The sequence below is a fragment of the Sceloporus occidentalis genome, unplaced genomic scaffold (assembly GCF_023333645.1).
Source record: "Sceloporus occidentalis isolate IW3139 unplaced genomic scaffold, rSceOcc1.0.p SCAF_46, whole genome shotgun sequence".
Lineage (NCBI taxonomy): Eukaryota > Metazoa > Chordata > Lepidosauria > Squamata > Phrynosomatidae > Sceloporus > Sceloporus occidentalis.
Window position 1 is genome coordinate 2,407,160 of NW_028317026.1, and position 24,687 is coordinate 2,431,846.

General features: G+C 36.4%; 1 protein-coding gene across 1 annotated transcript in view; it reads right to left on the minus strand.

Moving 5' to 3' along the window:
• The window catches only part of LOC149289327 (uncharacterized), a 195,414-nt gene that overhangs the window by 31,698 nt on the left and 139,029 nt on the right, over positions 1-24,687 (minus strand). Inside the window, exons 9-18 of the mRNA XM_089490723.1 lie at positions 24,080-24,196; positions 23,290-23,325; positions 18,635-18,661; positions 16,104-16,148; positions 9,620-9,673; positions 9,324-9,350; positions 7,871-7,915; positions 5,493-5,525; positions 4,718-4,753; positions 2,770-2,814 (exon numbers count right to left, since the gene is read on the minus strand). Of these exons, the coding sequence (XP_089346849.1) occupies positions 2,770-2,814; positions 4,718-4,753; positions 5,493-5,525; positions 7,871-7,915; positions 9,324-9,350; positions 9,620-9,673; positions 16,104-16,148; positions 18,635-18,661; positions 23,290-23,325; positions 24,080-24,196 (465 nt within the window). The remainder of the gene's footprint in view (positions 1-2,769; positions 2,815-4,717; positions 4,754-5,492; positions 5,526-7,870; positions 7,916-9,323; positions 9,351-9,619; positions 9,674-16,103; positions 16,149-18,634; positions 18,662-23,289; positions 23,326-24,079; positions 24,197-24,687) is intronic.

Genomic DNA, 24,687 nt, shown 5'->3' on the forward strand with positions numbered 1-24,687 from the left:
CACATTAATACCTGTTACAAAGGATTAACTAAGCCACTCGGCCACACGTATTCCATTTGCGATACAAAAACAGCTTAAAAATGACCTCGCTTGGAATATTTTGGGATAGGAACTTGAAGGGTGTCTACAAAGTTGATTCATTTACATAAATCTTCTCCAACTGGTATTTAATCTAAATGGAAGCATATTTTTGGCGGCACTAAAATAAGGCTGCAATTAAGTGCAATTCAGTAGCTCTTCATTTAAAAAGAAAGACGGCTCTATGTTTTGCGGTGGGTTTGAATGATTTTAAAGAAAGTATCTTGTTTCCTTGCGTTTTACATTGAAATGTTGTGAGCTGTTTTCAGAGACTTTTTTTTTTTTGGTAGAAATGTAATACTATAATATATCTGGCCTGCGCTTTAGCCATCACATAAATGGTTAATGGCTTTGCTAATAAAATATAGAATATTATTCAGTTTTCTTACAGAGCTCTAGCATGTGCTGACATAGTATAAATTGAATTATTCATTGTATTGGGAAAAAAATAAAGTTTTATACCTGAAATACATAAAATGTGTTCTTAAATCCCCACATTACAAAACAAGTCTATGACAACTTTTAATAAATACAAAGTTTTTGCTACTATTAAGCACATCACAAAATTAAAATGTTGCTTAACCTTACACAACTCTTAGTCTTATGGAACCCAACAATGCACGTTTAGCTTAGATAGCTAAGATCGCCTCCCAATTTCAGTTTGTACCTATTAAAAGATTTAGAATTTCTTTGAAGTTAAATGGGGATTTATATGCATTTTATAGTGCAAAACAACAAGCAAAAAACAAATATTGGTCACAAAGTGCTTTATAAATGGTCTCATTTGCAGATTGATTTCTTATAATCTAATGATCCTTATATTTTTAGACCTATAGAACTATATACTTAAAATAGTGCTTGTTTGTTTTTTTGGTGTTTTTTTTAAATATAAAAACTATGTCCAGTATTTAAAGTTTTGAAATTATTTATTAAAGAGTATAAAAGAAAGTGACAGATGGAGGAGGCAAGGGATGAAAGAATGTAGATGAGAGAGAGAAACAGAAACAGTGTGCATTTCATACGAAATGCACAATCAAGCTAGGAAATAAAGATTGCATCCATAATTCATGTTTTATTTATAGCTGTTCTTAGTTCTCAAGTGATTGAATGTTAGATTTTATTTACTTGTACTTAGTTTTAAAATGGCTTGCATTCCCCGAGTACAATCGATACGCAATCTTCATTTTCTCCAGGCGCCTAATCCTAGATAAACAGATAGCATTTCTGTCTGACGGGTGATCCGTCCCGTGGAAGTTTATTCGGGTAACACTAGAGGGCGCTCATTAGAAACACATAGTACTGACAATACTTCACTAAAAGAGAAGAGGTTCTTTTGCATAGTGGGTTGTCTGAAGTCTCTTAGAAGAAAACTATGTGTGTTAGACAATATGAACACAACATACAATCTCCGTACTGATTTTATTAATGTTAAGTTTCATGTGAAGCCACTTTTTAAAAGCGTTTACAGACAATTCAGGCTTTAGAGGAAACGCTGCCTTTCACCAATGATTCACAGAACTGATTTGGTTAGGAAGGAGCTCAGAAGACACTTCTTGGAGGGCCTGAGGATATTGGCAACAATGGCCAGGGGACCTCAGCTACAGATCCCTGTAGCAGCGATCCTCGTGATGCTTGGGTGAAGGCTTTGTGGGTTTCAGCCTACAGCCAATGCTCTAACTTCTGCATAAGGAGGAGAGAAGTACAAGCCTTAGCTGAGCCAGTAACAGCATGGGATTGTATATGAGTGATGATGGTGAATCAGCTTGGGCACACCAGGCCAGGTTGTTGCTTAGCCCAGTTTGACCCATGTCCTGTCACCTCTACCCTTTCCACAAAACCTGAACACCAAAACATGCTGTGTTCCTTTGTGCGGAAGCAACATTATTATTCTAATCAACCATGACTACGGTAAAACAGAGTGATATGGCAGGCATGATTAATAACAGTACCCTCTGTGTACTCAGTAATTTGCTAGTTTTATTTACACTTACAAGCAATTTAACTGCAAAGAATGGCTCACAGGACATTTCTGCCAAGCCTGAGAGGATGAAATGTCTACTTCATCAAGTAAATAAAGCTGATAATGAAACACAAAGCGTGGGGTGAGACACAGGAGGGGCACCATAATATAATGATCTCCTCTCTCAGAAAAGTGACAAAAGCTGCACGCTTCCCTGAATAGTGAATGACAAGAACCATCAGCACCCCTCGCCAGCTCCAGAAGCTCCTTGCCCAGATAAGTTTATTGCTTTACGCAGCAATTTCAAAGATTATTAAGAATGGTTACAAAGATGCTAAATTTTACTCAGTTGAGAACTATCCAATGTTGTTTGCCCTATAAAAGAATGGACAATTTTAAACTCGGGACTATGATATGGCTTCTCAAAAAATGCTATGTACAAAGTATGACATTTTGTCAAAAATACAAAAAAAAAAATCAATGTGGGAATGTGTGATAAAAAATATCTACCACATGCCTGGTAATAAAATAAAATAATAAAAAAATAATTAGCGGATTATTGTGCGCAACAAAGGTGCACCAAGAAGCCTTTTTGGGGGTTCTCTAGGGGCTTACTTAAAAAACTGTGATCAGTATGATGAAAAAGACACAACAATATACAATGGCGGGTTCACTAAACACAACGGCTATAGATGTCGTAAATTACTTTTTAGATAGAGTAGGATATTTACCTTTATTCCAGGTAGTCCAGGAAGCCCAGGTAGCCCTGGTTCACCCTACACAGGAAAATTATATCACATCACAGAAAAGAAAGATACAAATAACAGTTGCTTGTAAGATACACTCATGAGGCACGTGTAGTTAAAAATCGCCGATAACAATGTATAGAAAGAACAACAGACTCTTAGCCACCCCACATTCACTCAGGTACACATACATACTATTACACTATACTGAAATCTGTGGCAAAAGGTGGCAGAACTAAAAAATCAACAACTCTCCTGATGTCTTGGACAGCAAGAACAATTGGACTGCTACCAAATAGTGACATTAACTTAACAAAATGAAAGAAAAAAAAAACGTAACAAGGAGGCATAATCAAGCGAATCCTGAGAACTGGAAGTTAAGACAACTGCTGGGTTCCTGTTTAACACATTTATTACATTCAGGATGTTCCATAAATGATGTTCCTTATGCATCACTAAACAAAATACAAATACATACTGGACTGTATATGTATTATACCACATACATACAAACATACAGTATAACCAAAAAGAAGGATGCATTTCGTTACTTGCTTACTAATCAGTTAAATCATATAATTGACTAATTAACAAGCTACTGACTACGCTAGTGTTACAAGCTTTAAAAAATCATGTTTATATAGGGAACAAACTCCGCAAACAGTACTCAGACCTCCACATCTCTATACCACATCACTAAAGACAATTTAAGGCATATTCACTAAAGTAGGAGTTTGCACAAGACCTGAAATGTACATTTCATGGACTTCACTATATATATATTATGAAGTGCCAGTTCCAGTGAACAAAGCCAGCAAGATGAGTGAACTGTCCCTTTATAATACATAGTTATGGTGTCTTTCAAGTAATCTCCCCACAGTAATTATGCATTATGCAGGGTCAGCAGGGGTCTTCTTGCAGGAGGGGTCTGACCTTCATAATACATAGATATTAGAAAGCTGAAATGTGTAACTCACCTGCAAACACCTACTTTAGTGAATACACATGATATGATACCAACTGATGTTTCTATTCACACTTCTCAGCCTTGTATCCCAAATGATCTTTAGCAAGAAAAACTAATGGCATAAACCTGCGTTTTTTTTACGTACTAAGTATTAAAAGCAACTCAGTACCCGCTGACCTTGCTGAAATGCCATGTTGAAAACTGACATAACAAATAAGCAAGTGGAGCAATTAATAACAAAATAAAATTCTAAATAAAACACAAATAAATTCACCAGCATTGTTACAAAGACCATTTACTACTTTTGAGACAATAAAAGCTCCTGCCCATTTTTACAGCAATACAACCATTGCATTAATAGTTCTTTTTTCCTTAGATCCATAAAAATTATCAAAATCTGTTTGTGATGCAAGCTATAGTTTACACGTTTCCAGGTTTGTTTTTTTAACATTATCAAACACGTGTTGTTATTTTGATGTCAGGTGCTACATTTACAAAAAAAAACAAAAACAAAAAAAGGATTGTGTAAAAGTGTTAAATGGGTGCATTTTAGTATTGCATGCAAAGTCAAAATGCATGGCGAGTTAATCAGAGGGAGGCAATTGTTAGTTGTTTTAAAAGTTGAAGATCACAAAACTAGAACAACGTTTAGGCTTATCAAGCCATTTGCTGTTAGTGTATATAATCATTAAGTCCCACAAATAATTAAGAAAACAGAAACACATACATAATATTTTTTCTTTTTACCTGCACTTTTGACTAGCATGCTTAAAAACAGTTTATGATATTGGTTCATTATCAACCAGTCTATCTATCTATCTATCCTCTGTGTTCATGTACTTTCACAGCCCATGGATATTCCTTCTCACCTGAGGCATTGTGATGATCTAATCATCTTTCAATCATTTCAATATAGATGAACATACAGACTTCATATCAATTGATATAGGTATATGCAAATGTTACCTTCTGTCCTGGTCGACCTGACTCTCCAGGTTCTCCCTGAAACATAATGTAGAAAAAGCCAGGTTGTAGGGAGATGAATGACTTCATAGATCACAATATACCTAGCAGTAGGAAAAGCTCAAAAAATACACAAAAGGGCACAGAAGTCTAAAAAAACCAAATGGCAAGCATTGTACCTATGTTACTACCCAAGTACTATAGATAGTAAAGACTTTAAACTATGGCCAAGTAGCTATATCTGAAATACATCCCTCATGTTTATAATCCACCCTTTTACTAGCCACTAGTCATATGTTATGTTATTAATAATCACTAAAACACTTCTATACTTTGAAACTCTTTAAGTTTGGCCTGGAGTCTCCAGGTAAGTCTTGGGAATCCACGGCTCTCCAGGTCCATTTTTCTCTCTCCATTCATTGGAGGGATTTTTTTTGGACATGCCTACTTCCTGTCTACTTCCCCACCCACTAAAGGCTTCTGATGATAGCCCCACCCCTTTTGTAAAGCCACTCTCACCGAAGAGGGAGAGATTCTGGTAGCATCCCCTGGAAGCACATATAATAGTACATATAATGTAAATGTCAATGAAATCTGTTTTTATATCGTAAAGGAGAATATGGAGCGGATTCATAGATGAGAGCACAGAACTAGTGACACTATGTCCTTGTTTCACCTTCATCTATATTTCTTTGCTAACCTTTGGAACCTGACAAAATAAGGACCTTTCAGCACACTGTAAATTGTCTTCATAAAGGGGCATCTTGAATTATATTACCTTGATCCCAGCAGCAGAAGATCCTGGATCACCCTATCAAAAAAAATAATATGAATTAATGGAATTTAAGTGGCTTGAGAAATGCTTAACAAAACAAGCTTGGTACCATAGATCTTAAGAAGGTACAAAAATGGCCTTATTTAATTGCTGGTCTACATCTTCCTGGGTTATTGTTGCCATAAATATTTTGGAAAAACATGGATCAGATGCTGCAGTAAAAAAATAACTAATGCTGCAAATCCATACATATCTGCAAACTTCAATTCTAACTTGTTATAGATTAATAGTAACTAGATGTCCACACCACTGAAGCTTTCTGATAAATGAGTTAACAAATACATACAATGTGGTAATCCATTTTAAGGTTTAGACGTCGTACATGGGCCATTTGTATTCTAGAGAAGACCATAACAGTATTTTTGTATCTGCTTCAGTGGCACCACACAGATTAATGTTTGCTTGCAGATGAAAAGCAATGATCTATCAAAGCCCCACAGTCCATTTCTTTATAATCACTATAGCCGATACGGCTTCCACTGGCACAAGAGTACTAAATGAATTCATATGAAAACATTCTCGGCATGTCATTCTTAACCCTGTGTAGTCTTTCTTCAGAAAGTATGAGATAGTAGGTAAAAATGATCATGATAAATGTAGCACAGGAAAGGATAAAAATTCTTGCTAAACAATAATTGTTCCATATATATACTGTATGTATATGAAATATATATATATATATATATATAAATATATGAACCATACAAGTAGTGAGGCTATTATTTTATTAGCATATGCTAGTGAAATATTCATATTGTTCAAATGCCAGTTCATGGTTGAAAACAACATCTTAAAGGAAAGAGAAATGCCTGAACATAAAATTGTTTATTACATAAACCATAACATATTAAAGAAAGCTGTGCTTGTAAAAATCATTACAGAGGCTGCCAACTGCTAATGTCACAAACACAGTGATAATGCTCCCTGCTTCCTCACAGTAGGGAGTAACTTGTGCGTATCTCGCGAACTGACGTGAAAATATATGTATAAAACATAGCGGAGTCTTCTGCTATTACTAGCAGAACTCCCTTGCACTGTTAGAGATAACCCCCAAGTTGGAACTAGTTGGAGAGCATGTGAGCTACAGGGTAACGTGTGTTGGACACAAAGTTGTCACATTCTACCAATAAATGTCAGTGGCTAGTCCAGCAGGTGCGACTGTAATTCACTACCGTCCCTCTCATTCAACTGTAGACATACATTGATCCTCAGACTTTAGGTTTTACAAGTTGATGTCATGGGTGCTGTGGTCTGGGATGGAGGGGTAGACTGTGTTAAATATTTTTTTAATTTCCGTGCCATATCATAATATTTTGGCCACAAGAGTCTGGACAAATTGTTGGCAGGCTGGAGGATTAGATGAAACAACAACATGGGACAATAAAGAGTTAATTTTGAAGAGTGTATGCTTCCTGTGGCTTGTGTTGAAGTTTAAGATGTACAGAAAGGGTCTGCTCCGATAAGGCAAAAATCTGATCTAGAAAAAATAATTTGGTGTCTGGACAATGGCTGTGTTGCAGATAGTGGAAAAGTTAAAGTATTCTTTACTGGCGGCAGCTCTGCTTATTTTATGTGGATTTATGACAAACACCAAGGATTATCCACAAATGTCTTCGACAAGGCTGCACATTTTTCCCTTCTATAAACATAATGGTTTGAACTTTGAAACTGTTGTGTGGAATCAGGCTGTTGGAAAATCTAATCTGCGTGTTGCTTAATTACTTTCAAGATTAATTTGTGGAAAATAGAATTACAACCTACAAACTAGAAAAAAAATAAGGGAAAATTCCACTTTCTAAAGAAAGCCATCTATATGAACAAAAACCACAGGACCAGTGACTGTGTGGCACTTGCAATGATGATGGGGCATTTGCCTTTACAATTGGTTTTATTCCCTGCAAAGACATATATATGAATCTCTTGTGGCCCCAAAACTTTAAATTGTGGGTTTGTTGATGTGTGACCTGTGCCGGCAATGCCACGTGTTTCTCTGTGGGCCATGCAAGCCAGATCCAACAGTTACACATCAATTAACATTTAGTGTCCAATTCTGCTAAAATATATTGTCTTTTGCCATGGACAGAGCTGCTACTTTCATGAATTATGTTCCGTTGGGTAGTTCTATTTTCTATTAAGATCGGCTTTCAGCAGCAACTCGCCATATCAGCCTTAACAGTGAACGTCGTGGATCACTCCAATTAACATTTAGTAAGTTCATTTCTTGACATCTCCACCAACGCAGACAGTTTTTGTAACACTCCTGCTACCTGGCATGAGTCACCAAAACTGAGAACACTCAGTATATACCCAATGCATATTACCTTGCTTCCTGGTTCACCTTTTGGGCCACCTTCACCAGTATCACCCTTAGGAGTAAACATGGATATTTGTGAATATAATTGCATATCACAGATAATAACAATTTGCACTTCTACTATTATCAAGAAAAACAGCAATGCAAAGCACTTTGTAAAAGAGTTTAATGTTTCTTCACCTGCAGATCATCACACCGCTGCTCGTAGCCTACTAGAGCAGCAGCCATGTCTACTAATCTCGTCATCCGTTGCCCTATTATCCCGCAGTGTGAACTACAGGGTTCCCACAGAGACGGAAAGTAGTAATTTACTCTTTATTCCCAAGTTGCACATTAGGTTTTCTCATGTATCACTGATCAATGTTCTAAGCGGTTTTTTTTTAGAAGTCACAAAATGAAAATAAGATATTAACCAGTTCTGATGACTGTCGTGCTGGATGTGTTCTCAATTTTATTATTGTTTTCAGCTGCAATCAATCAATCGGTAATCTTCAAGAGCCATTCCATACATACATTTCCTTTACATATGAATTACAGTTAAGTTCCAGTCCAAACATGATTTATGAATTATCAGAAGATATTAAGAATGGAACCATTGTTCCGTAACTGCGGTTGTGGTTACCACATGGCTGAGCTAATGAAAGGTCACAAGCATAAGAAAAGTATCCTATGCAACCAGCCACCAACTGATCTCAAGTGAATGGTATGACTGCTAAGACATTTTGATAATGATATTCAATCCTCTTTAAAATATGTATTTCCCCTGCATGCTGCTTAGTTTCATACATTTACTATTATTGTCACCACTGATATACCTGGTGTTAGCTGTTACTTCCATTAAACTAGAAATGCAAGCATGGGGGAGGTTTTTTTCCTTACTTATTTGCATCCTACGCATACAGCATTATGAAGTGTTAGCTTATAATCATTTTAAAAAGGTGATCAGAGATGAATTCCCACTGCGCAAGCCGCTATGAGCAAGGGTACCATTGGAAGGATGGGGTGAGGTTACCCAAGTTCCATCTGCTCTTGGACTAACAAACATTTTTGAACAATATTGCTGCTCTGCCTGTCCACATGCCTAGTGGTGAAGGGGTTCTACATCAGGTCCCAAATATAAACACTTTGGTTTCTGGTTGAGTGGTTACATTCATTTTCAGAATATCCCGATACATTACCATCTATATCGGGAAGAGCACCCATATTTTACAGTATAAAACATAACATGTTATATGCAAGCAATTACCAAAGTAGACAACGCTGGCTGTCTAGATGGAACAGGTATGCAACTATTGATTATACTTTTGCACTTCACTGTTTAACTCCTAAAGTTAGCCCAATCTTTGATATTATTTTGTCAGGAGATGCCACATCATTCATACAACATACAATTTTGTTACAGAGCAGTTCTGCAAAATATTAATCTCTGAATAACCAAATATGTAAAATTAAAGTCAAACCTTCTCTCCGTGTTCTCCAGGTTCACCCTGATTAAAACAAAGAAAAAAATCAGACTCATTGCATTACATGTCTAGGACAAAAAACCATTGTGAGTGATAATGTTGGAAACTCAAAAAAATATATTTACTTGTTAAGGAAGCCTTCATGTTTAAAAAACCAAACCAGCACACTCATTTAGCGTATATTTTAATTGTTACTATAGGTCATGTGAAAACAGATTGCTAGTATAAACAGCACTGAATGCAGCACAATAAACCACACAGCATTTTAGTCATTAGAACAGCTTGCTCCTCACCTTCATGCCAGGGTCACCATATAAACCAGGGGCTCCAACTTCTCCTTGATCTCCCTGAAATGAAAGCATGAACATTTACATTTATTTTTCAGTCATCTCACATGATGTTTTTCAACATTGGAGCATTATATCTTTTGACATATCTGTGCCATCACTCGATAATTTTTTTTTCTAAAACAACATGGAGCACACTCTAGTGAAGTACATGGAAGTCCACTTAGGTCTATCAACTATAGCCCTTGTCTGGTTTTCCGTAAAATGAACCCAACTGCCAGCTTGCGGTGACCCTGGTGAAAATTAGCACAGAAGACCCCACAAACTATGCCTATGTACAAACTCCTTTCTACACAGTTACTAAAAAGCAGCAGAAATGTCCCATTTAGTTTGGGCATTTTGGCCCTTAGATTAAAAAAAACCCCAACGTCTTGACTTAAATATTATAAGGACTATTTCTATTGAAACAGACAAACCAGAATATAACGCCATAATCAAGTGTTCCATGCAAAGAAGACGCAAAGTTTAAGGAAGAGGACCCCCCTGTGCACAGGAAGTGATGAATTTCTTAATGTTTGGAGACTACACATTACATTTTCTTTCTAACAAATTTTTATCACCAAGATTGTACCGCAAGGTAAAATTTATACTAGGGACATCCGCCTTTCTGGCAAGGCAATTACTTTATTATTTTCTTGAGCTGAGAAATTCCCAGATTCCTTATATCTAGGTATAAGTTATTACCGCAGTGCAGTAACACAGCTGGAGAATGACTTGGTTTAATACTCGCAATTCCACAGCAACTGCTGACAATCTGGCAGTCACACAAATACCACAGTAACCCATATCACACAGTGCTTTATAGACTGGTTAATTTTATTAGAATAATTGTCAGGAATTCTAATGTGTCTGGAAACCTACGGTTCCAATACTATAAAACATCAACATTTGAAAATAGTCTTATGAAACATCCGCAATTTGTCATTACTTTTTATAACGACTCCCCCATTTATGCTGTTATTGTATTTCTTTTAATTAGCAAAGCCTGGGAAATTTCATTTATACAGAAACTGTAAACCATCGCGTGGAAGCAACATTTATTACGCCGACCCAGGGTTGTTTTAAATACTGATATGTTGTGTTAGCTGATACCACCAAGATCCCACCACATTCCCTTGGCTCTCACCATAAAATATTGGGTGGAAAGAAGTAAGAGGAGGGGATCATTTACTCACTTACTACTTCAGAAATTTCTTGCCTACGATTACCACACATACACACACCTTTGCTTTTTTTACTAATTGGAACATCATCACCTTTAAGCTAATAAAGGGAAGGAATCACTAATTATGAGAGTAGTATGTCTTTACCTTTTGAACAAAACATCACTGATCCCAGAAATGCACTTTTCTGAATGCTATTTGGTTCCAATCATTGCCTTTGCGTGGTGTCCTTGGACATATTGTTTTTGGGGGTTTATTTTGCAAATCATCCATGAAATCAAATTATTTTTTAGGTCAACTCAAAACCTCTGATACCTTGCTCCACTTTTAGTCCTAATGCTACAAGGGTATTTTTCAGTGGACCTCTCAGTATACCTGGTGATACTATACTTACAAAATGGACACCAGCTGGTTACACTGTTTTCCCTGATTCCATAACCTTAGGGTTTGCGTTATGTCGGCCGCATTTCATTTCACTGCCACACTTTCACCAAATGTTTCGAGTTTACAATATACTGGGGTTTATTCACTAAACCATGAGTTAAGGTCAGATGAATCTTTCATTTTACTGACTGAATTATGTATTAACACCAATGAGATTCTCCTGCAAAGGACTGAGCTAGGCCAGCGTAAGACATAGATACATCTTCATAGAAGAAATCTATTTGAATGAATGCATTCAACGTATCAACCCAAACATTCATGCATGTAAATTCCACATTCTTTATATATTTATAAGAATTAATAATTAATTAAGAATTAATTGGGCCACACACCATTTGTTTGGTATAATAAGACTGAACCATATTTTCTACTTTTTACTATTTACGTTGCTAGACATTTCCTGCACAAAAGGCCGCCATTTTGTAAAGATCGATTTCTCATGTTTCTAACACTCCGTTCCAATCTACTCGGTAAATAGCTGAAGATGAAATCATGCTACCATTAGATTTAAGAGGGTAGAATGACGCAGAGATGTTATACTCTGCAGCAGTTATATAATTAGCCAAGGTGGCATTAACATAGTTGCTGAACTCCTGATTATGCATTTGTCATTATTCCGATAAAGATGAGGTGTTTTTCTGAGGATTTACAGCTATTCAGGGCTGAGAATATACTTTTAATAAAGCATTGCAAATGATAGCTCAGACTTGTATTTTCCCCCAGCTTCTTGATGATTAAAGTTTGTCATATTGTTCAGACGCTGCTAATGATTCATTCTCAGAAGATGAAACACAAGACTCTAGTGTTCTGGAAAGCCTAACGTTGAACTTGCAACACATGTGGTAGTATGATACAAGATCTACGGCGTTTATTCATGCCTCTGCTAGGTCACTCTTCACCCCCTCTGTAAAATATTCAATATTTTTTTAAAAAAAAGTACTACTCACTTTCCTTGGCCTGCTAGCCAAGAGACATTATAAAGGATTTTATTTCAGTGATTGCTTCTACCGTTCAATAAAATATTGCCTTGTAGCAGTAATATAATAACATATTATACATAAAATATATATATAAATGTAATAATAATATATATAATAATAATTATATTATAATAATAATAATATAATATAATAATATAATAATAATAATATAATATAATATACATACATACACAGAACGCAAGAACAAACTGCTTCAACGATTCAACATGTTTGAATTAGAGGGAAAATATACAAAGTGTACAAGGTAACATGCTAAAATTTTAACTGATTCAATTAGAATTCCTTTAACTATGTAAAGGAATCCCATGTAGGTTGTTGAAACATTTACTGAATATTGAGCATAAGCAATAATGATCGAGAGAAAATCTGATCTCTGGAGTTATTTTCTTATTTAAGCAAAGAACATTCTCAGATAGTAGATTTAAAAAAAAAGAGTAAAAATAATAAAAATATGCACATATCTGGATACAGATTTACTGTATTATAAGTAAACTTGAGGTTTTATTAAAACAAGAGAGGCCTTGTCATGCCCTTACTATTTTATGTCGAGGAAAATTGGATATCATATCCGGGGGGAAAAAAACGGAATACGTGTTAATTTAAATAATAAAAAGATAAGTGATACAAGGTTTTCAGTGTTGGATTTGGTTATATTCTTGTAATGTGACATTTTCTCTTTAAAACAGGGTTGGGCATCCATGAAAACAGTCAGAGCCTTTAGTCATCAGCCTAGTCGTCTAGAATACAGTATGACAGACGACGGGTGCTGTACCAAACAACAAATAATTCACTACAGTTGTCATATTTTTCTTTGATGCCAACAGATTTTAGTATTATGCAGAACTCACCGTTGTATATCTTTATAACACCAACAATGATGTTGCTTTGTACTATATTAGAAGCTGCTTGTATTGTTTTGTTCAAAGTAGTATTGTGTATCTAGTCGAATTTTAACTACAAAGAATTATTTATGTTCATATACATAATCGTTCTTTACTGGTTCGCGGAGCTTTGTTATTAAACTGTCAAACAGCAAAAAAATGAACATTGAAAAACTACATTATTCTGAAACCCAGACTAAAAAATGGTGAAAAGGTTATACTCCATTAAAAGATCTGTAATTTCATTGCGTTAAACATCCAGTGTAAAAGCAGCTCTATTAATGGAAAATATAAAGTAACCATTTTTAATACAAAACACAAAAAATGGTGAGTCAGATATCTGAGGATTAACCCCTTAAAGACAATGGGCGGTCCCTAAACCCATTGAAAACAATGCATTTTGAGCCCGTACATGGACGGGTTTTGTCATTAAGGGGTTAAATTCTCATACACAAAATCAAGATTCATATTTCAATCTTGCATATTCTTAGCACTGTCTATACATACAGTATGCATGAATGGGACCAATTCACTGATGGATTACAGTATGTCCAGTGGGTGACCAGTCAGATGCCCCCTATCCCACAATAGTTGACACTAGTGCCCCTTATCTTATACTAGTGCTAGGAAAATGCAAACACTGTCTGGCCAGGAGGTCTCCGAATGAATATAATGTATGCCGTTATCTTGAGAACCATGAAATGTAATATACATTATGATTAGCTGTAAGAAACCAAGTCGTAGACAAGCAATCTGTACACTGGGGACAAAGAGTGGGGCTCTTGATTATCTGTACTATTTTATATTATCACGCTGATCATTTCCCATGAACTCTCCCACGTATTCTGTGTTGACACGAGGGAAAGCTGCACAATATTCTGGCCCCAGAACCAGCAGTGGGAGCCTGTGAGCCTTCAGCTTGGCGAGCCAGATCCGACGAAACCCAAAATGTGTTTTCTCTATGACAGCTAAAATATTCAAATATTATACTGTACGGATCATCTATGGTGTAATTATTTATTCTAATTAAACAGGAATATTCAAATTGTCTTCGTCTTCCGGCTACATATTGAACAGTAACACTGAACTTTTATTAGAATGCTGATTAAATCTTCGTTTCAACTAAGTGTCTTTTATAATGTTCCATTGGATGTGCTTTTGAATATCAAAATCATTCGTATAGTGCTGACATATTTGGCGTAAATAATTTGCGAAAGGTCTTTTTCTGTAGATGAAAGCTTTATAATTAATTACCTTACATATTAGTTAACCGGAATGTCAGGCCTGACATATTTTGCTGAGCACAGCATTTCAGACCCAGTGATTAGTGCGTAGGATGTTATCTCGTCATTCATACAAGCGTATAATGCTCTTTGAATAAATCCGGCAATAAAACTTCAGATTATACTGTAAACTGCAGGGACTTTCGTTAATGTGTATTAAAGCAGCAGTCCCTATTTAATCAAAAACTGCAGTATTCTTTCAGCATACTATATTGTACAGTTTACTTTTTTCTTTTTTTCTTTTTTTTTAACAAATGGTAGCAATCATTTGAAATGTCCTGCACAAATTTTATGTGGTGCAGGGGTGAGATATTCAATATTTACATTCAGAATAGGGGCCAATATTTTCTAAATTAAAAAAAGGGTGAGTTCTTGACCGACTTGATCCCTACAAAGTTAAGGATTACCCAATTATGCATTAAGACACAGAAGTGCAAAAAAAAGCTAGGTAATAGCTGGTGTCTCCGTCTATGATCAGAGGCATATATGGCAGGACTGAACACTGTCAAGGTCGTATGGCTCTAAATGTAAAATAAGTCAGCCAGTCCATTAATTTGCCAGCATTTGTCGCCATTTAAGGATGAAATCCCATGCTTGTAATACCTTCACTAGTCTTCTTTACTAAAGATGAAAATACAAGGTCTACATCTATTCTTCACTAAAAAGACTGCTTTACGTGGTGATTTGGGAACAGACCTGCAAGATAATGTAATGATCATTGTATTTGGAGGCCTAATTCATCAACTGAATATTTATTATGTATAACAGTTATTTAATGCAGCACTTCATAAATATTCACGTTATAATATAAGATGTGGTTGATCACATAATATCAAAAAGAGATTAGCTAATGGACAGTACACCTACACTGAAAGGAAGGGCTCCCAATCAAGCTAAAATCATATTTAATGTATAAAGATGAATTTTGGTGAAAAGTGTGAAAAGTAAAGCAATGAACAAGAAAATATCATTATTTCATCCTTCCCAACATTTGAAATGAGGGTGGTTAGACGTGTGGCTGCGGAGCAGGGCTTTTGATGAGCCCTTTCATGTGACTTTGGGACCTACTGACAGAATTGAAAGAATACTTCCAGAAATGTTCCCACTGTGTTTAATCGATTAGCAAGACTTCTTTAAATCCTAGCTTGATATTCCCATGTGGTTAAGCAGCAGCCATTAAACCTGGCTAGTTCTTAGGTTTCGAACATGAAATCGGCTCCCTAGTCCCTACTCATCATGTAACTAAAGGGAGCGGATTGCTTGTGGAATCAGGTTCCGAAGTAAACTTGGCATCCAACAGCACGCACTGTAGGAGATGTCGGATTTTAGTGAATGTTCAGTTGACAGATATTAAAAGCAACACAAATGTCTTTTCAGTCACCGCTGATGAAAAAGGCAGACATCTGGTTTCCATTTTATCTGACTTCACATAAGGTCTGCAGCTCTACAAAATCTCATGCATAGTTAAAAAAATAAGGCAACACAAGTCATAAAACACTGATGACAAATAGATTTCTTTGTGGAGTGGATATACAAAGCAGTATACAGCCTGCCTAAAGATAGCAAGAGTCTCAAATAACAAAAATATACATACATACATATACATCATATATCAAAACTGCATCCCATTCATTTAAAATATAAAAAAGTCTTCTTACCTTTTGTCCGTCTAGCCCTGGAACCCCAGGTACACCAGTGGAACCCTAAAAGTAAGTTAACAAATATGAAATAAACAACCTCACATCAAAGGATCAAGAAGCTAATTAATTTGTAGAGCCTCAGCCCACCACCAACCCACGTTCAATGATTTCTTGCCCTGTTTTGTCATGCCCAACCAACTGCGTAGCTTACATAACTTTTTAAGTATTTTTTTTAGCACCGGAGGGGTCACCAGTGGTCTTTGTGCCCATAGATATCTAATGAGTTGCTGGTCGCTGTCATGCATTTGTTGAAAGCTACTGGTTGACTAGTGCTTTCATGTAAGGTTGTAGACTTAGGGAAGTAAGTGATCTCCATCCTTAGATTCCAATTCTATAAAGAAATCCTGCCATGTGGAAATCCACTAGCATGTCAACATTGCTGATCTCTTAAAAGGGACAATCTTGTCATCCTATGCATACAATAGCTGTCACCTTTAAATTAACATTATTTTCCAGGGAGAGAATCATCACATTCATTTTCCCATTGCCACTCTTTTTTCAGTTTTCAGGAGAAGCATTCGGGTTTCAAACGAGACCTCCAACACGCATTCACAGAAAGCACTCCCAATGATTTTGATGGCATTGCTTTCCTGTCGGTAATTGGCTCCTTCAAGTAACCAAGACTTACACTGACTGTAGACAGTATAGGGGGTGGTAGGTTAGTGTGTTTTATTTTCTTCTATCCCACAGGTAAGCAATGCATATTTAAGAAATGCATTCTTCGCTGGTGGGAGCGGATGGGACATTCTCTTTCCCTTTCTACATTTTAAGAATAGGTTGCTAATGTATCACAAGATTGCAACAGTATACATACACATATAAAAGGGAGATGAAGCACCTATTAGAAGTTTTAAGAATTAATCTTCAGTTATTGTGGGGTTTAACTTGCCTTTCACTTCTAAAGCTATAAACATTTAAAAGATATGGCGTGCTTCTTCTGCCACAATATACACAATATGTTATTGTTGGGTGTCATCCAAATGAGCAATGCTATTTATTATGGTTCTTATCTTCAGGGGATGAAGAATAATACTCTTAAATCATAAAGATAGCTGGAAAAGACTTGCTCACACCACTGGAATAGAAGCGTGTACTGTTTACTACTGATAGATTTTCAAGCCTGGTAATAAAACATATTTTGTAAAAGGTTGTAAAAGCTATAGCAAAAAATGCATTCATTTTGCGAAGAATTTGAAAGCATTTGAAAGCCTAAGCCTATGTCACCGACATTAAGAGATACATGTATAATGTGATGTTAGTTACCGGAGTGTTGGCAGGAATACCATGTCTGGCAGGCCGATACCACAGTAGCACATTGTAAGTAGCCTATAAATTGCAGCCATGGTGACAGGAGTTAAAGTTCCTCTCACCTTTTTAGTCACATTTCGGCATACGGCAGTGTGAAAATGTTATGGAAGTGTCAAATCTATTTTTTCTTTCGGATATTTTAAAAATGCACTACTGTGCATTTCAATAGGCATCAACTATTGTGTATTAATTATTGCATATAGGGATCTATCTATCGGTTTGTTTTACTCACTAGATAAAATACATTTATGAGGGCTGAACTAAATAGTAATCTCTATATAACAAATTTTCATAGCCTAATGTAAGGTGCTGTTCCAAATGCCCCAATTTTGGGGGGAGTTTTTGTCTCATTCCAATTTTTTTGCGAGGAAAACATGTATCTCAAAAGCAGGCACAGATAGGTGTTGTTCCAGAAAGTGGACACTCAGCATGGTCATGTGAAGAGGACTACTACTACAGAAGCAGCATCTTTGAGGACAAGTAGAGCCACGTGCCTAGCAGGTAACTTGATATTTTTTTACATTTTTGCCTGGGGAGATCCAAAAGCCATGGCACTGGTTTTTGGTAGTTAAGGGCTAGGAACCATAAAAATATCCTAAAAAAAACCAACATGAGATCTATGGCATACACTAAATGGGCTTCCTCAATGAGAGTGAAATGGTTAATACACATAATGAAAGGCAATACAGACAGCACTGTTGGAAAATGTGATGTCACATTTCCTTAGATATAAGAAGAAAGTGGCAGACCACCTCAAAGCAACTACCCACCATTTATCAGTGATATACACGCACACACACACATACACACAAGTAAAAATTACACTGAGCTACTGTACTTGAAAGTTACACATTCAATTAAAAATGTTATCTTAATGCTGAAAAGTTTCAAGTTTGCCTTGCCGGTAGCCTCAGTGGAAAACTCGAAGAACCTTTTAACCTCTAGCTCAGCAGACAGACTGAAAACATTCTGCTCTGAGTCGCTTACGTTTTTCATAATGGAGGAAATTAGAAATCTTATGGCTCGCGTTATACAGCAGCATTCTGGGGAAGTACACTCTACAGACTAAACTAATAGCTTCATTGTGGTTTACAGTAGCCATTCCCGTTCACCTTCATTGTTTGCAGTTTGGCTGCAACCGAAATAATGACTTTTACAGCATTTTTGTTTCATTGCCATACCTTTGGTCCAGGAGGCCCCATTGGACCCTGTAAAGACAAAAGAAAAAAAGTTAAACTACTTTTATTACAAATTATCAAAGGTCCCATTTTCGATGCAACAGTAGTATTTTTAATACTTCACACATTAATAGAACAAGGTAACAGAGCTTGAGAGAAGAGCCTACACTAAAACGTACATTTCTAAAGAAATAAAGTTTAACATATATGTGATTAGAGAACTTGATAGGCTTATAAAAAATGACGTATCAGCGGTTTTGATGTTGTCAGCTTTATTGATTGTCTAAAAACCTAGATGTCAGGGGTGTTGCTATTATCATACAATATCCAACGCTTGAGTCTATACTTGCCTTAAAGTGCCACTTTACTTTACTCCAACAGACAAATAATACAATAATGTTTTGCCAAGCCTTGGTCTTACTGGTAGCATTGACCGATACATGGACATACATGGTCTATGTCTTTTATTAAATTATATACAAACCATGTGTATAATGAACAAGAAACTGTTAAGCAAAAGTGTCAGACCTGTAAAACGGCGTAGTGCAACTCTTACTATTTAAAGTTATTTAATAAGACAATATTTTGAGATTTATCTGCTTTTAACCTTTTGTACAGCGGGAGCTGAGGTTTGATAATATTAACTCGCACAGCAAGGAAAATACATTATTGAGTAAACGCTAGAAAACCTACCCTTCTGCCAAGAAGATGGGTTTTAATGTTCAGCAGTTATAAAACGTAAGCAGAGCACACAATAAATAAAGCCATTAAAATAATAAATGTAAAAGTTTGGGGGTTTTGGTGGAGGGTGGAAGCCCCAGTGTTATATGCAAGTCTGTAAGGAATGCCCAGATCTTGGAGTAGCTTAAGACCTCTGAAAACATTACTATACTATATCAGAACACAGAAATAAATCACACAATACAGTGGATATAAAAAGTCTACACACCCCTGTTAAAATGCTAGGTTCTTGTGATGTTAAAGAATAAGACAAAGATAAATCATGTCAGAACTTTTTCCACCTGTAATGTGACCTGAAATCTTTGAGGGGGAAAAACAAAACAAATAAAACCTGGTTGCATAAGTGTGCACACCCTCTTGTCTCATTCTTTAACATCACAAGAATCTGGCATTTTAACAGGGGCGGGTAGACTTTTTATATCCACTGTATATGTTATCAAGTATTATCCACACCTACACAAGCAAAGTGATGGAGGTAGACACCAATATGTTCATTATGGTCTAATTCAGTGCAGCTACCTTGCTTTGGAAATGTGATAAAGTGTGCAAAAAAAAACCCATCAGAACATAGGGTATGGGGTAACTCCAAAAGCCATGGATGCCAAAAAGAGGGCAGTTTGTCTCCCCACAAGCACTAGGCAAAGGATTGTAGAGATGTTTGAGGCAACCCAATGAATGTAACTGTAAAATAATGCAAATTAACCGTTGTGTTGCAAGAGAAGCTTACCCCTGTGACGTGAAATGGTTACACGAATGAGGATTTGTAAAAGTAGTTTGGCACTCTACCAAGTCTTCGGATAAGCTACAGTATTAACAAGAATTATGGTTTTTTTTTCACCATGCCAGTAAAATGCCTGAAGGGCTTTTTAATAATAAAAGCACACATTTTATTTTATGGAACAGAAAGCTAAATCTGGTTTCACAATTTCTGATAGATTATTCCTTATGCTTTCCTCTAAAGTCTATATAATTTACAAATTTACACAATTAAAAGACTGGCTTGGTTATCAACCTCTGTAAACAAATGAGCATCGCAGCCAAATTCAAATATTACAAGGGCAATAACATTATAGGGAAGAAGATGTATAAGTGGGTAAGCTAAATTATGCCTGATCTGTAATCAGCGGCATACCTAGAGTATTTGGTCCCCAGATCCTATATTTTCCACCCCCCACATGTTAAAATGTAAAAACACCCATGCTCTCACGCACTCTTACTCATGCTCTTTCACACTCTTGCTCACTCAGTCTCTCATGCTCTCTCACACTCTCTCTCAATGTCTTCCTACCTTCTCCCCTGACCGCTTCTGTGTCCCTGTCTACTTTCCCACAGCTCCACTTCTTCTCTTGCTTCTTCTTCTTCTGTCTTCTTTTTTTTGTCTGCTCCTCTCCGTTATCACCTCCATTGACCAGGCCCCACGGATTGGAACAGGAGGGAGTATGTCCACGTGGTGTGCGCCCTTTTGCAGCAGTACTCCCGGAGGCCTGGTCAACGGAGCTGATACTGAGTAGAAGTGGATGAAGAAAGAAAACACTGAGTTGCAAGAAAGGAGACTGGGACACGGAATCGTTCTGCAGTGAAGGTAGGGAGACATTAACAGAGGGAAATTTCAGGTGACTTGGCTCTGTGTGCTAGTCTACATACTGTAGTTATTCCTTCCCTTATGGACTGTCTAGACTTGACAGACAGAAAAGTATAATGCGAAATACTTATAGCTTATATGAGAGTTCTTTGTTACAAACATGAAGTAGGTACCCCGCCCATTCATATTTTTCTTTTCAATGAACAGTTATGACATTATCCTCTCATTTTAGGTTTATATACCACATTAAAAGTTTTCTGTATAAAAAAGGGGGTTAAGACATTTTAAGATGACTAATATTTCAGCTAACCTTTGTGGCCTATATTTATATTTGTATGTACATATTTATTTATATATAAAAATATTGAAAACGAATTTAGGATTCTTATATCCCACCAAATAAAAGTGATCTATGTTTTAATCCACCTCTTTTCCTTTATTTACATATGCTTTTACATTTACTGTATATGTATACTACTGTGCAAAGGTTTTATGCATGTGTGAAAAAATGCTGTGGAGTAAGAATACATTCCCAAAATAGACATGTTAATACTTAATTTTTATCATTTAACAAAATGCAAAGTGAATGAACAGAAGAAAAATGTAAATCAAATAAATATTTGGTGTGACCACCTATTGCCTTCAAAACAGCATCAATTCTTCTAGGTATACCTGTACACAGTATTTTAATAAACTCAGCAGGTAGGTTGTTCCAAACATCTTCAGTGGATATAGGCAGCCTCAGTAGCTGCTGAGATTAGGGCTCTTTTCGACCATTCCATCACTTCCAGGACTCTTTGTTCTTCTTTACGTGGAAGATTTAGTTGACTTAGATGAAGTTTTTAATGACTTTGGCTGTGTTTGGGGGCACTGTCATGCTGCAGGATAAATTTGGGGACAACCAGATACCTCCCTGATTGTATTGCAAGATGGATAGGTACCTAACTGTACTTTTCCAAATTGATTAATTCTGACAAAATCCTCAACTTCATTTGCAGAAATGCAGCCACAAACGTTAAAGGAACCTCCACCATGCTTTACTGTTGCCTGTAAACATTTATTCTTGTACCACTTTCCAACCCTTCAGTGAACAAACTGCCTGCTGCTACAACCGAATATTTTAGATTTGGACTGATCGGTCTAGAGCACCTGCTGCCATTTTTCTGCACCCTAGATTCTGTGTTTTCATGAATTGTTGCGTCGCTTGGCATTGTTTGCACGTCAGAGGTATGGCTTTTAGGCCGGAAGTCTTGCATGCAGACCACTTCTGACAAGACTTCTCTGGACAGTAGATGAATGTGCCAGGGACCCAATGTTTGCCAGTCCTGAGCTGATGACACCGCTGGACATCTTCTGATTGCAAAGGGAAGTAAGCATGATCTGCTGCACTAAGTTTCCTTGGTCGACCACAGCATCTACTGTCCTCAACATTGCCTGTTTCTTTGTGCTTCTTCAAAAGAGCAGAACGCTGAACACCTGGAAATCGGTTTCTGCTTTGAAATTTTTGTCTGGGAGAGACCTTGTTGATGCAGTAAAACTACATTGTTTCTTGTTGCTGTGCCCAGTCTTGACATTGTGTATCACTTTTGGCATTAATCTGTCTTCAGCAACCTCATCTTTTTAGTGAGTTCGGCTGCTCCTCATCCAGTTTTATTCCTCTTACACAGCTGTTTCTGTTTCAGTGAATTATTGTGTTTCAACCAACATATTAAATTGCTGATCATTAGCACCTGGTTGGTGTAATTTTTAATCATACACCTAACTATATACCTAGAAATCTGGCTTTGTGCTAGTGTACCTAGAATAATTGATGTTGTTTTGGAGGCAAAGGGTGGTCACACCATATATTGATTTGATTTAGATTTTTGTTCTGTTCTCTTAAAAATAAAGCGTTTTTACTTTACAGCTTTTTCACATCTGCCCAAAACACACTGTTGCACAGTACTGTACATGTAGACGCATTTATAAATAAAGAAAAAGAGGTGGATTAAAACACTAATCAGTTTTTGGGAGGGGTATAAGTTTGGGATGTAAGTTTTTCTTTTTCTGTATGTTTATCTTTATATATATATATATATATATATATATATATATTTCTGTATGTTTATCTTTATATATATATATATATATATATATATTTCTGTATGTTATATTTCTGTATGTTGTATTTCTGTATGTTTATCTTTATATATATATACTTTATATATATATATACTGCGAAGATTAGCTGGAAAATTAGCCATCTTAAAAAATGGCTTAATACTTACCTTTTTCCCCCATATTTTCTGTAGATACCTTATGTTCTGTCAAAAAAGACCGTTAAAAGACAACTTACCATTAAGCCCTGTTCGCCTGGTTTTCCTGGCTCTCCCTTTATATCAAAAGTAAAAAGAAAGTTAGTAACATGTTCGCTTTATGTGAAATGTTAACACAGTTAATTTACTGGTCAGAGAGAATTGGCAAAGTCTCTCTCCAGACATTTTATGGGTTCAGCAGGTTTGTATAAATTTCATATTTCCACTTTTAAAAAAGTGGAGTAAGCTACCTGTGAGGTCTACAAGCCATGTGCTGGGACTTAAATAAGGAGCAATTAACCCCTCAGGTGCTATGGTGAATGGGTTTCTTTGATATAGTTACTGTTCACAAATGATTACTCTTTCTTTGGAGAACTTACCATCTGTGTCCTTTTGGACCTTTCATGGCTATCCACATTTTGGATTTCACATATTTGTGCTCAGCCACTATAAATATTTTACCGTTTTCTTCACAATTAATATGACAGGTGTTGTTCTACTTACTCTACTTATTTCTTTTATAATCAAATGAATAAGCAACATTATTCCTAGTACTGTTTAATGCCCTAAAACCTCCTACAAAGAAACCTTTATTCACATAAAATTTGATTTCCTTCATATTTTTACCTTCAACACTCATCATGTGATACAAAAGCAGATAATGTTAGGTTGTTTCCTTAAAAATTGAAAAAAATGGCAGCTCTGCAAAGGTTTGTTTGCTTTCCATAGCACAGCAACTTGAAGGACGCAAGGCTGTAGTCAGCTCTCTCGCATATGTGCAATTTTTCATGGTTCCCCCAGAGTCCTCATCACTCTTCAAAGTATACTTACTGGCATCCCTGATAGTCCTCTTGGGCCATCTTTACCAGTATCGCCGGGAGGACCTCTGGGCCCTGGTGGGCCAGGAGGACCTGGTGGACCAGGTGGTCCTGCTTGTCCTTGATCACCCTTGGTAATGAGCAAAAAAAAAATCTGTCACAAGGGTTCATGAGGAGGTGGAGGGGGTTCAAATATATGGAATCCTTACAGGTACCACAACAATGCCAGGCCTCTAATGTTTAGCAATGGGCTTAACTTCTGGAGGATCAAAATATGGGTGAGAAAATGAATTATGCTTTAAAATTTTCGTTTAGATACTGTTTTGTTACCTCCACTGATAAAATAGAGAGATTGCAATTATTATTGCATTACAGAAAGCAATATGGGCATCACGTGTAGATAGTACTGCTGATGTGGTAACACTATGTGTCCACCACTTTAGTGTGAGAATGGAATTGTTACCCCTGTGCTCAAGAAAAACCAAGGACTGGCTTTACTATCCATTTGCAGCAATCCAGAAGTATAGCATATCTTTAATAAGGTACCATTTTATCGGCATTACATATTGTTGAAAAAAATGCATCAAAAACATGGTGGTATTTTCATAGGTGGGAATGACA